Source organism: Saccopteryx bilineata, chromosome 3 (genome assembly GCF_036850765.1).
Source record: "Saccopteryx bilineata isolate mSacBil1 chromosome 3, mSacBil1_pri_phased_curated, whole genome shotgun sequence".
NCBI lineage: Eukaryota > Metazoa > Chordata > Mammalia > Chiroptera > Emballonuridae > Saccopteryx > Saccopteryx bilineata.
In genome coordinates, this window is record NC_089492.1 from 81,396,880 (window position 1) to 81,410,495 (window position 13,616).

The 13,616-nt window shown below is 42.1% G+C and overlaps 1 protein-coding gene across 2 annotated transcripts in view; it reads right to left on the reverse strand.

Annotated features, from left to right (window-relative positions):
* Nucleotides 1-13,616, reverse strand: part of MMP16 (matrix metallopeptidase 16) — a 225,638-nt gene that overhangs the window by 99,665 nt on the left and 112,357 nt on the right. For both annotated transcript variants that reach the window (XM_066266469.1, XM_066266468.1), the window contains exon 2: nucleotides 5,936-6,084. In XM_066266469.1, the coding sequence (XP_066122566.1) occupies nucleotides 5,936-6,084 (149 nt within the window). The remainder of the gene's footprint in view (nucleotides 1-5,935; nucleotides 6,085-13,616) is intronic.

The window sequence follows — 13,616 nt, forward strand, 5'->3', positions numbered from 1 at the left end:
AGCGCCGGGGACTCAGAGCTTGGGACAGTGGTCAGGTTATTGCTACTCTCTGTTCCTGAGGCTCCTCCTCTATAAAAGGGAGACAACAGTACTGTTACTGAGTTATTATGAGGAATAAATTATGTAAATCACGTGACACATTTAGAACAGAGCCTGGCGACAGTGACTGCTTCTAATTATACACTTTTAACAATAATAGTTACTTTACAAACAGGATGTTGCACCAGTAGCAGAAGCAGCAGCAGGCAGACACCACAGATGGACAGGTGTCCACTCACTCCAACCTACATGTGAACATAAGAACGGCAACAGACACACGAGCCTCTGTTTCAGGTAAATCACATAGCGACAAGCTTCTAAACAAGGTGGCAGTAATTTGAAGAGTCACTGTACATGAAACTATAGCCATTTCAGTAATACATACATATATTTTACATATATTTTATACATATATATGTATATATTTTAATTAGTGGGGCATTCATGTCAAATTGATAGGACCACCCACTGTGTGACCCCAATAGGTGCCTCCACATTGTAATTCATAACCTGGTGCCCCAACCTGGAGCTCCCCAGTCAACTCTTCAAATGGACACAATGGGAACGCAGGCCCCTGGGCTGGGACCACGCAGAGTACCAGGTACACATACCTCCTTCACCAAAGATTAAAACTGACCCACGGAGTATATCTTGCGTGAATGAATCAGTAACCTAAGAAAAATGTTCATCAGTATAATATATTAGCCAGGTTTCTAGCCTCCATACTCCTCCGAGTCCTACTGAAAGGTAAGAGTGAGGGCTACTATTTATAGTTGTCCTCAAGAGATCCTTCTAGATATTTTCAGATGTGTTAATTTTTATTACTTTAAAAATCCGTAGGTTTTGTTTCATTCATGGAGTCAAGTCCAGCAGTCATGAAGAAAATTTTCAAAAGTAACTCAGGGCATTAAAATGCCGATAGGCTGACCTTGTCCTGTGGTCCACAGGCTCTTCTTTCTATCAGCCCACTAGCTGTCTGTGTGGAGACAGGTGTTGCTCACAAAGCTGAAGCTGAAAAGCGAAACTACTTACAATCCCAAGCACAGGAAATAACTGTAGCAAGCCTTGCCGTCAGCAGTGTGAACAAAAAAGCTCAGCTAAACAGCACAGAATAAGTGCTGGCGAGGATGTGGAGAAAAGGGAACCCTCCTGCACTGCTGGTGGGAATGCAGACTGGTGCAGCCACTGTGGAAAACAGTATGGAGATTCCTCAAAAATCTGAAAATCGAACTGCCTTTTGACCCAGCTATCCCACTTTTAGGAATATACCCCAAGGACACCATAGAACGAATCGAAAAGGAGAAATGCACCCGCATGTTTGTGGCAGCATTGTTCACAATAGCGAAGATCTGGAAACAGCCCAAGTGTCCGTCAGAGGTCGAGTGGATTAAAAAGCTTTGGTACATATATACTATGGAATACTACTCAGCCATAAGAAATGATGACATCAGATCATTTACAATAACATGGATGGACCTTGACAACATTATACGGAGTGAAATAAGTAAATCAGAAAAAAAAAAAAAAACTAAGATAAATCCATACATAGAAGGGACATAAAAATGAGACTCAGAGACATGAACAAGAATGTGATGGCAACAGGGGCGGGAGGTTGGGGGAGGGGGGAGGGGGTGAAGAAGGAGAGAGGGGTTAGGGGAGGGGAGGGGCACAAAGAAAACCAGATAGAAGGTGACAGAAGACAATTTAACTTTGGGGGAGGGGTATACAGCACAATCAAATGTCAAAATAATCTAGAGATATTTTCTCTCAACATAGGTACCCTGATTTATCAATGTCACTGCATTAAATTTAATAATAATAATAAAAAAAAAGCTCAGCTAACCTTAGCCCCTGCGTGAGCATTCCCTCCCGCCCCCCCACCCCCCACCCCCGTTCAGCAGGCACATCGAAGGTTCCAATTCCTTTAGCTCTCAGCCTTCCTTCTGTGGCTACCACAGCGAGGACACACCCAGCCTGCACTGTCACCGCACGGTGTATCACTGGTAGGCTCAGAACGTCCCAAGAAGAGAACTTCAATGACAGATGAATCTTTTACATCCAAATTGAAAAACAGAAGCATCTTAATTTGAAGAGTTGGACAAAAGTTAAAAAACATCATGAAACATATTGATAATTAAGCCAAAATGTTTGCGCTTCTTGATAGATCTAAATAAATATTTTAATTCTCAAATGACAAGTTCAAATACCCTCTATTGGTTTCATAGCTATTCTTTGAAAAAAGCTACCTATTTTTCGGTAATTTTGACTAAGATAAATTTCTGGGCATGGCTTGAATAAAGGAAACAGAATTACTGAGATCATCCGGTATGTGTGTAGTATGTGTATGTGTGTGTGTGTGTGTGTGTGTGTGTGTGTTGCTCCAAAGATCAGCTTAAAACTTATATCCTATCAGGCTTCAGTGCATAACACAGTGTACCTAAAAGATGAACTAACATTTAAAAATGCTTACTATTAACATTACAGAAACATAATTACACTCATTTTCATTATGGCCTTGCTTATGCTTTTCTCTTCTCACTAACAATATTCTTTCTAGGCATACCATAAATTGTTCCATTTATTAAGGGACGCAAATGAGCTTGCTCACAAAAAAAAAAAGCTAAGAAACCAATCATGTGAAGGAACTCGTGCCATATGTGATAACGATCTAATTTTGGAGTGGAGGCATATGTATCTACTGCTATCTCTCCAACACCAAAGCTAATTAATGTAAAAGCAATCTAATACGCCATTTAAGGTAATACCTACATTTGTTGCTTGAAAATGGTTAATTTGTTCAATGTGGTAATAGAAGTAACCACAATTGGCATCAGCGCTTTTAATTACCCGAGAATCATAGCCTGAACGTACCAAATGTCTGTCTGCCAAGGAGGGTGTAATTATTCAACTGAAAAACAATTGATTTTGATAAGAGTCCAAAGTTGGATAAACATTGATAGCATATGAAAATGAATACTAAGACATGATTTTAAAACAGAGGAATGATTTTAGGCTTATAACTGTAGTCCATTTTTATGGAAAGAGGTTTGGATAAAAACTTATAATTTGACCGTCTGAGAGAATCAGCTGCACCTACAGTGTGGGCTGTTCGCACACTTCCCTTTGACATCATAAAAGCACAGACAACCGCTTAAGGAGCGTGATTCTGGAGCATTTACTTACAGAAACAGTACACTCTTTGAGTCGAACACCTGAGCCACAAAGGGGCAAAGGGAGCGACAGACTGTTCTAATGTGAGCACAATGGCAGTGGGACAGAGGACAGGGGTAGTGTGGCAGTGCAGGGAGTGGGTGATGCAGTTTACCAAGGCATTAGCGGATTTCCCTAAAATCACTACAGGAATAAAACTATTTAAAGGGAAAGAGCCATTTCCAACTCCAAAAGGACTGAATCAGGACCAAGTTTCGTTGGAAAAGCAAAAGCACCTGAATAAACCAGAACCCTGGTTGGTTTTCAATGAAAAGCAGCCGTGCAGCGCTGGTCTGCTATCTGGGAGGCTGCCATTCACAGAAACGCTGCTGGAACGCCCACACGCTGACACCGCTCTCCCATTCTGGAACCTGAGCCAACACATGGCCAGAAAGGTCTCCTGCACCTCCAAGGACAACCACGGGCTCTCAGACCCTTCCACAGCGGGAAGAACCCATCCTGCACATGACCCCTGCAGCATCTCCTCACAGAGACCTTTTTCTGCCTATTTTAAGACATCAAACCTATCCACCGTGAATCCTTCTGATGACTCGAGGAAGCTCTCAGAACGGGGGACATAAAGATGCCATCTTCTATCAGACTCCACTTTCTTAATTTTAGTACCCAGTAATAAGCAGATTTTAAACAAAAAAATCAAAAAAGGAATGTGCTTCCCAAGGTTTTGATTTATTGTATTTTTAAAAAGTGGGTCATTTTCCAAGAAACCCACTTGGAAGAGAACAGCTCTGGAAACACAAGGAAACGAAGAGCCATGCCAGCACTTGTGAGACGCTGGTATAAGGATCTAATTTAAGTGGAACTCTGTACTGTGCACAGCTACAAAATGCAGCGCTTCCTGGAGGTTTTTCAAGAGCCATATTATGTGCTAAAAGAAAAACTTGAAGAAACAACTGCAATGATTAGAGAGTGGGCAGCCAGTCGAAAATATCCACTTTTTATTCCCAATATTGATAATAAGTTTCTCACTCTTGCAGGATGCATTAATTATTGATCCTGTTTCCCAGATGCAGACCAAAGTTAATATTTATATATCTCTTAAAAATTCTCAGAGAGAGAATGTGTTTATTTTTTCAAACTGCTTTGATATTTACTCTCCAAGACTTTATCATGTGCCTTTGATGAAACAGAAATGGCATGACGAACATCTGCCCTAAAGCATTAGAAGGCAAAATAAAATTTTAAAATTACATATTTCCCTGGCCAGTTGCTCAGTGGATAGAGTGTCGGCCCAGTGTATGGACATCCTGGGTTTGATTCCCTGTCAGGGCACTCAGGTGAAGCAACCATCTGCTTTACACTCTCCCTTCTCTCCCTCTTTCCCTACTGCAGCCAGTGGCTCAACTGGTTTGAGTGTGGCCCTGGGAGCTGAGGATAGCTCAGTTGATTCAAGTGTGTCAGCCTCAGGTGTTAAAAATAGCTTGGTACTCAAGCATTGGCCCCAGATGTGGTTGCTGAGTGGATTCCAGTTGGGGTTCATGAGCGAGTCTGCCTCACTATCACCATTCCTCTTAGCCAAAAAACAAAACAAAACATTAAATTAGTTTAACAAGTCAGGATTAATTATATATGTCTGACCCCAAATATTTCAGGTATTTAAGCCTTAAAAAGAAAAATAGGTCTACATCAAGGTACACAGCATAGTACAGCAAAAAGTTCCCCATCTAAACATCCAATGGTCCCCGGTTCAGCAGCTACCCTGAACTCATTTCCTTGCCGAGTCTGTTTCCTGATTTGAAAAAGGAGAAAGAAAAATGCATCCCTGTCTTCCCTCCTGTGGATGGTTGATGTATGATGATCACCTTAAATGATGAGGGAGATTTACTTTGTATCAAGGACTCAATAAACACTGATGCAGCTCCTCTGCACTGAAGGAATTAATCACTTCCTTCTCTGCTCTTCAGAGAGACAATGCTCTTTATGATGTTGGGAACATCCTGTGCACCTGTGGTAAATAATTTGTGACTACATCTAGAGATCTGTGACTTCAAATCCCTCTGGAAAAAAGATAGGTCCTCGAAGGCTGTCTCTGCTTCTTTCACAGAGAAAATGCCCAGTAAAGAAGAGTTGATTGAATAAATACACAAACAAATGATTGATGGATCAATCAATAAAATGACAAGCATATTAAAGAGTTAATAAACAATTGGAAGCAGAGACTTTTTCAAGGAAAACCTCTCTTTGATTTAACACATTTAGAGACTGGTTGCTTGTGGGAGGCTTGTCATCTGATGACTCTCTGATGCCCTGTCCCCCAAAGAGCCCCGATTCATACTGTTTTCCCCTTTCCTTGGGCATCAATATTCTAATTTGGTGAATTTCAAGCAACTGCTGTTACATCACCCAACAGGGACAAGATATGCCCATATGCCCTCCCCAACCAGAGAGCCAATCAGCACCTTACTGATGGTCCCTTTTCTTGCGGTGGCTGCCACTGTGCCCATTTTGACTTCCCCATTCATATTCACTTTCCTATTTAGAAAATGTGTTGCTACAAGTCTGGTGAGAAAGTGAGACGCTTTGGAGGACTGGAGTTTAACTAGGTTAGATTCTAAAGGGAAGTTCATGAGACATGCGACTATCTGAGGCTACAGAAGCTCCTTACAAGTTTTCAGACAACGTGTTTCAGCTCAGGACCCAAAGAGAAGGTGTGGAAGCCGTGACTTACTCGATGGTGTTCCTGTCCACCTTGCCCGTCATGTTGATGCCGTAGAACTGCTGCATGGCCGCCAGGGCGGACTGCATGGTCTCCGCCGAGCGCAGCACCGACATCCTGGGGTCTGTCGGGGGCAGGTAGCCGTACTTCTGCAGCCAGACCTGCAAGACAAGCAGCGGCGCCTGCGATCAACTTCACAACGCAACAATGGTTTCATGGTAGCAAATTAGGTCAACAGTGGACCTCTAAACTTTATTTTCTCTGCAAGACTGTCTGTTACTTAAGGGTTTTCTCCCTTCAATTATATCAGGGTTTATCTCTTCTCAACACATATTCTGTGGTTTAGATTACTTAAATATAATCTCAGTGGTTGTTACAAATCTTTCTAATATACCTACAAATGCTAACTGAAAAAAAAAGTTGAATCATTTGTTGCAAGCTGACGGTTTATAAAGCACTGTAGTAAATACTGGGTAAAATAAAAAAATACGATCATTCCTGCCTTCTAGGAACTCGACCTGACCTACCCAAATAAAAGATGGTACCTTTTCCACATTATGACTCTCTGGACATATACTGCTAGAAGGGGGAGTGAATGAGCATTTGCCACACCTAAACACCCATTTCCTGAACACCTGGCTAGCGACTACAGCTGGAATGAGTCTCATTCTCACAAGGAAGCCATGGGATTCCACCCCAATGTTCTGGGTACAAAGTCTATGCAACTGGTCTACCCAAATGCAGGTAGATGTCCTCAAGGCTATGTAACTGTTTCTCATGCAAAGAACATTCTTTCATAGTTAAGGTGAGTCACTTCAATCCCAAAAATGTGAGTGAGCAGTTTGTCACCTGCAGGAAAATCAGACAATCTTAAGCAGGTTTGGACCTCCCCTCTAAAGACCTCATGATTTCGATTCTCCTCATTGCTAGGGAAGAGCCACCTGGGACATGCCAGAGAGATGAAGGAGGGGAGCACACACCCCAGTGGTGACTATAGCAACAACTCCAACTCAGAGTCATTTACTGTTGCATTCTAAAAACCCAGGATATCTAGGGGGGGGGAGTCATCATCAGAGAGCCGATGCCCCCTGGGTTTATGTTTGATGCATTTGTTTTAAATGCACAGTTGCATGTTCAAAGTATGTCCCACCGGTTATGGCCGGTTGGCTCAGCGGTAGAGCATCGGCCTGGTGTGTGGAAGTCTTAGGTTCGATTCCTAGCCAGGGCACAGAGGAGAGGCGCCCATCTGCTTCTCCACCCTTTCCCTTCTCCTTTCTCTGTATCTCTCTCTTCCTCTCCCGCAGCCAAGGCTCCACTGAAGCAAAGTTGGCCCGAGTGCTGAGGATGGTTCCATGGCCTCCGCCTCAGGCGATAGAATGGTGCTGATTGCAGCAGAGCAACACCCCAGAGGGGCCGAGCATCGCCCCCTGGTGGGCATGACAGGTGGATCCCGGTCGGGCACGTGCGGGATCTCCCCCACTGCCTGCTTCTCCCCCACTTCTCACTTTGGAAAAATACAAAAAAAAAATACAAAGTATATCCCACCATGTGGTCTCCTACATCAGTCTCCCATGGTCCTCAAGGGTTTTTGGAAGTGCAGTGAGCTGCCCATCAGCCTGGAACAGGCTGAGTCATCGCATCTGGGGCACAGACAGCAGGGTGCTGTGTAGCAGAAGGCGTCCCCTCCCCAACTGAGTCCCCCTGTCCTGTACATGATGGTCCCAGGAAAATGCAGCTTCGCCCCAAGCCTGACATACTTCCGTGCAGCCTTACAATCAAAACACAGGGGAGTCATCCTTTCAGTGACAAGAAACAGCAGTTGTAGAAGTTGATTCCACCAAAAGAAAACTATATTAGATATCAACGACTTCCCATGTGGAACAGGTAGTGGAGTATTTTCTGGTAGTTTCAAGAAATTGGTCCCTTGGAAGGTGCAAAACTATAAGCACAACACTTTGAAAACAAAACATTTATTTTAAACGTGTGCAAGAGATTAGTGATGCATCACTGTCAGGAAGGTTCATGATAGAAATTCCACTCAGAAAACTCATGCAGTCCACAGTGACAGCACACTGAGACTCCCGTATCACCTACACACATGCAGTTACCTGTCAGGTATGGTGAGGTCTGAACCAGAGGCCATATTTTTCTGAATGAAGGCAATATGTTACATATTAGGCAACTTCAATACCAACTGTCGTGCAACTCCCCTAAAATGAGATTTTAGCTGGACTTTTCATAGGACATATGCACTAATATTCTGACTTGGCTCTTTTTTCATAACACTGTTTGCATTTATTCCTGACTGGCTGGAGAGCTGACTGGTTGCTAGTTTACTCACGGTTGCTAAGCCGGCAGTAACCACATTTATGAGTAAAGAGAAAACCATTAATAACAAACCCTGTGATTTATAGACAAATACAAAGATTATAAAGCATATAAACTTAAGTGCATAATAAAAAAATAGCATGTTTTAAAAAATGAATGTTTGGTTTATGCCTTAACCTTTCAAACAAATGAGTTAGAATAATAAAAAATGAGCTGTAATTTTTCCTCAAGTTCTCTTTTATGTCCTTTATCATGAAAAGCTGTTTTTTTCAAAATAACTGAGAAGTAAGTCATTCTTTCTAATTATAAAGATCAGCCAAACTATGAGATCTACCATTTTTATGTCCAAGTTTGTTTCTTGGCCTACAGATCAATATCATTAGTTATAGGTCACTCTGAGTTGACCAGCTGACCATTCTTTTTCTTTTTTTAAGATTTTCTTTATTCAATTTAGAGAGAGAGAGAGAGAGAAAGGGTGGAGGAGCAGGAAGCATCAAGTTCCATACATGCCTGGACCAGGCAAGCCCAGGGTTCTGAACCACCAACCTCAGCGTTCCAGGTTGATGTTTCATTCACTGCGCCACCACAGGTCAGGCGAGTTGACCATTCTTACTGTTACGGTTCTTTGTTGATCAAGAACATCAAATGATCTTTTCTAACATCATTAAGCATTGGGCAGGATTGAAAAAGACTCATAGGTACAGAAAGAATAGACCGACGGTTGCCAGAAAGGAGGGCAAGAGGATTGGGAAAAAGGTAAGGGATTGGGAAGTACAAATTGGTAGTTACAGAACAGTCACGGGGATGTAGAACACAGCAAGAAGAGCATACTCAATAACATGGTGCCCAGTCGGTACTAGAAACTGGGGGGGAGGGTCATTTTGTGAAGTACATGATTATCTAACGACTATGCTATACACCTAAAACTAATACAGGATAATACTGAATGTCAACTGTAATTAAAATATAAATAAATAAATAATATGGTAAAAGAAAGTAAGAAAAATAAAATTGGCCAGGGATAATTCTCAATGAAAACATGTACAGCATTTCCCACAAAACACTGGAGACTCCAGCCTGACTACCTTGGCATCGGGTTAGGGTGGCCATTTTTAATAAGCAGTGCGCCAAAAGAATTTTTAAACACGCAAAACCTGACTAGTCAGAGGCATTAGCCTTTTTTTCCTTTGATTGTCAAATAAAAAAATCATTAACAGCCAACACAACAATAGGCATCTGGTATGAATGAACCAAAATTATACTTTTTTTTTGTCATCTTGACCAAATTATATTTTTTTGTGTGCTGCAGAATTTTAGTCATTAGTATATGTGTGCTGTGAGATGAAAAACGTTAAAAATCACTGGGGGAGAGAATGAAACCAATGAGCCCTCAATGACATTTCTTACTGAAGCAAAAAACGTCTGCTGACCAACCTAACCCTACATGAGTGTGAAAAGCAAGTAAGTGCCTTACAATGATGTGCAGTATTAACCGCATCCATGGTGTTTTTTCACCCACAAAATCTTCAATGTGGAAACCACAGATGAAAAACTCTTGCTTAAATAATCTTTATACAAATGAGACTCAGAGACATGGACAGGAGTGTGGGGGTTACGGGGGGGGGGAGTGAGGGGGTAAGGGGAGGGGAGGGGCACAAAGAAAACCAGTTAGAAGGTGACAGAAGACAATTGGACTTTGGGTGATGGGAATGCAGCATAATCAAATATCAAAATAACCTAGAGATGTTTTCTCTGAACATATGTACCCTGATTTATCAATGTCACCCCATTAAAATTAATAATAAGAAAAATAATCTTTAATTTACCAAGGCAGTATCCTCTCTCGAGTTTGTACCACATCCTTTAACCTGTTGAGATTACAGACTTCTGAGAGTCTGATCATTTGAAGTATGACAGAAAAAAAAAGATCTGTGCCAAGGACCCCTGAATAACACAACGTTAATCCTCCTAGAGGAGACTGGTGATCAACGAGGGGACACACAGCTACTCAGATATAAGCCGGACGGTACACTCAGTGTCACTGGTAGGAAAACCAGTGTGGCCGCATGCACAGTGCCTCGTCAACCCCACCTCTACAGATACCAGTGAATGAAGGTCAGGGTCTCACCCAGATCTGTGGTCAACACAGAAGTAGAGGAGACCCTGGATAAGTCCTTCATTCTGTCTGTATGGAATAAAGTCCTCTGGCTGTACGAATCCCGAGCGGACCACAGTGCTTGTCTTAGCACTCCAGCCTTCTTAAAGTAGTGAGCCACAGACAGTTTGGGAAACTGGGGAACGACAAGTGTGGCACAGAGGAAGACCCTCGCTTCTCCTTCTTTTTTTGTTTCCTACTAAATTAAAAACTTACAGTACTTTATTTGATAATAAATTAAATCTACAAATATTTGACAAACTAAGTGAAAAAATAGAGTAAGAACTCATGGACATGGACAACAGTATGGTGACTGCTGCTGGGGGGAGGGGGAGGCGGGGGAGGAGGGTAAAGGGATACATGGTGAGGGGCGGAGACTTGATTTAGAGGGTGGTGAACACAACGCATTGTACACATGATCTGTTGTAAAATTATGCACCTGAATCCTCTATAATTTTTCTAGCCAGTGTCATCCCAATATCCCAATAAATTCAATATAAAGGGACAAAAAGACTATAGACATCCATCTTCACACATAGTTATCTGAAATGCATCACTGTTTTAAAATATTGTGTCTCCTGGATGACTGGAGCTACCAAATTTCCTTCCCGGGATTGCTTCTCCCTTTGACATTTTTTCAAAGTTCTCAAACACAAGATAGTGGGCAGTTTAAGGAGTAATTTCCTGTCGTGTGCATTTGGGGGCAATGACATTGAATTTGTAGGGGTCATGTGAGGATTGAGAATATACCAATCCACACATATAATTCTGGCTAAGGTGTATATTGTGCTCACTGATGGCTCTGAGTTCTTGAAACCGCTTCCACTGGAGTGAAGTTCTGCCCTTGGAATGAAGCAACATGAGTGTGTAGGAGGGATCTGAGTGTTCAGCACGATGAGGAAGGACAGGCCAGAGGGCAAAGAAGCATCCACTTCTTGGCAATCCCCACGTCCCAAAACAAAAAGGGGTGGCGTGACCAATCAGGGACATTTGCTTTGGTTTCAATTTCTTTGCTTTGGTTTATTTTGCTCACGGGATGGGCAAGTTCATTTGAGATCACTGAAGACATATATTCAGAGAAAAACAAGTTTCCTTGCGGCAACACTTGACTGCTTTTACTGTCCGGACTCAGCTCATTTCATTATCTCTGGAACAACCACTTATACAACCTCAGATGCGGCTGCAAAGTCTAACCTTGAATTTCACCCCTGCTTTAAGGCATTCAGGTACCTTGCTACCTAGTAGACAAAACCCATTCCCTGTGCTTAGTTATTATTCAAATGAAGGAACAACCAAGAAAGCACTGTTTTATGCAGAGCAAGAAGACAAACCAAGCAACCAAAGGCCAACATTTAAATATTAAACTCTGGGCCAATAGATATTGCCTTCATTAGACTGCAGTATGAATGGAGAGTAGGCAGGCACATTGAGCTCCAGTGAATCCATTCAGAAGGAATGTCTTTGTCACTAACAGTTCATGGAACCACACTGTGAAAACTTGTGTTAATTCACTTGGTGATTCACACTCACATATTGGGGCAATGTCCTGAAGAATGACTATCAGTAAAAACAAGCAGGTATTAGTTCTCTCGTGACTAAGGGCACATGCAAGCAGGGAATGTTTAGAACGCATCTTCTTACTTAAGTCTCCCTGGCCAGTACTGAGGGCCGGAGAAGTAAACTCTCCTCTGATTGTAGAACTTCATAAGCTTATCAGTGCCTTATAAGATACAATGGAGACACACTGTTCTTTACGAGGGAGGATCACAGAGCAGAACCCAACCAACAGAGAAGTCATCTTAAAATGATGTTCAGTTAGCCTTCTAAAAAATTTTTTTTTCTAAATGGTTAGATTAATGAATTTATTAGGGAAAGAACGAATGCATTTTAGAAATTACCAGAGGGAAAGACAAGGGAGGAAGGGTTTGTAACTTTATTGCAGCTGGAAAATCACTTTGCAGATCATGATGCATCTGTGACTGAGCCCGGTGTCTCGGGGAGAGTTCACTTTCAGTGAATGTGCGGTGTGGCCCACACCAGGTCCACATACTGAGTGATCACGCAATCCACGTGAGCATGCTCGGCTTGGAGTAAAAGGGCAAAGGTGACCAGGACGTTCTCATAGTATTGATTCAGTAAGAGTCCGTTGGTCAAAGAAGTTTATAAATATAATATATATGTTTGCTCGCTTATAGTTTGCATTGGGTGTGGGGGACAGGCTGTAAGCAGGCAGCGTCGTTATAGCCTACGGCTTAGTTTTAAGACGAAGCCTTTCCCACCCTTTTAATACTAAGATTTTTTTCAAAACTAAGCTTTTCCCCACACCCTTGACTGTTGCATGATGTGGGGTGGTGCACTCTCATGAGGAGTCCCATTATGCCTCAGATAAGTGACTTTGTATCAGAGACTTCCTTGTTTGAATATTAGATTAAAGGTTTTGATTTCTACATTATAGAACAGTGGTTCTCAACCTTTCTAATGCTGTGACCCCGCAATACAGTTCCTCATATTGCGGTGACCCCAAACCAAAAACTAATTTTGGTGGCTACTTCATAACTGTAAATTTGCTACAGTTATGATTCGGAATGTAAATACCTGATATGCATTATGTAATTTCTAATGGCTTTAGGCGACGCCACCGGGGTCGCAACCTATAGGTTGAGAACCATTGCTATAAAATGAGGCAGAGGAGCCCATGCTGGAGGAGAGCAGAGACAGGCCATGTGGAGGAGAGGAGAAGCAGCCAAGATGGTGGAGTGCTAAAGGAGAAGCCAGTTTGTGCAGAGTTTGTGTAGAGAGAAGGAGATGGGGAACAGAGATAAATAAGGCTGGTGAGGTAGAAACCTTTGATTCTAGGAAACTCAGATGAGTCAGTGGCTTTGGGAGCCCTGAATGGAAAGGGAAGTGTTTTCCCTCTGTGTGTATTTCTTGCCCACCAGGTGCAAGCTAGGATTAAAGCTAATGGCCAGGTGGCTGTGATGGTGGCCGTGGCTACTGGCTTTACAGAGTCACTTCCATTTACATATTGACATATTTTAATTTGAGGACACAATTTTTAAAAATCATTGTCCTTGTGTTAAATTTTAACATATTTACTAAAAAAAATTAAATCTATAGTAATTAATATTATATTCTGATATTATTAACTTTCTTGATGAAATGCAACTAAAGTATGTATTCCAATAGCTAAGGTCTCAGTTTAAAGTCATT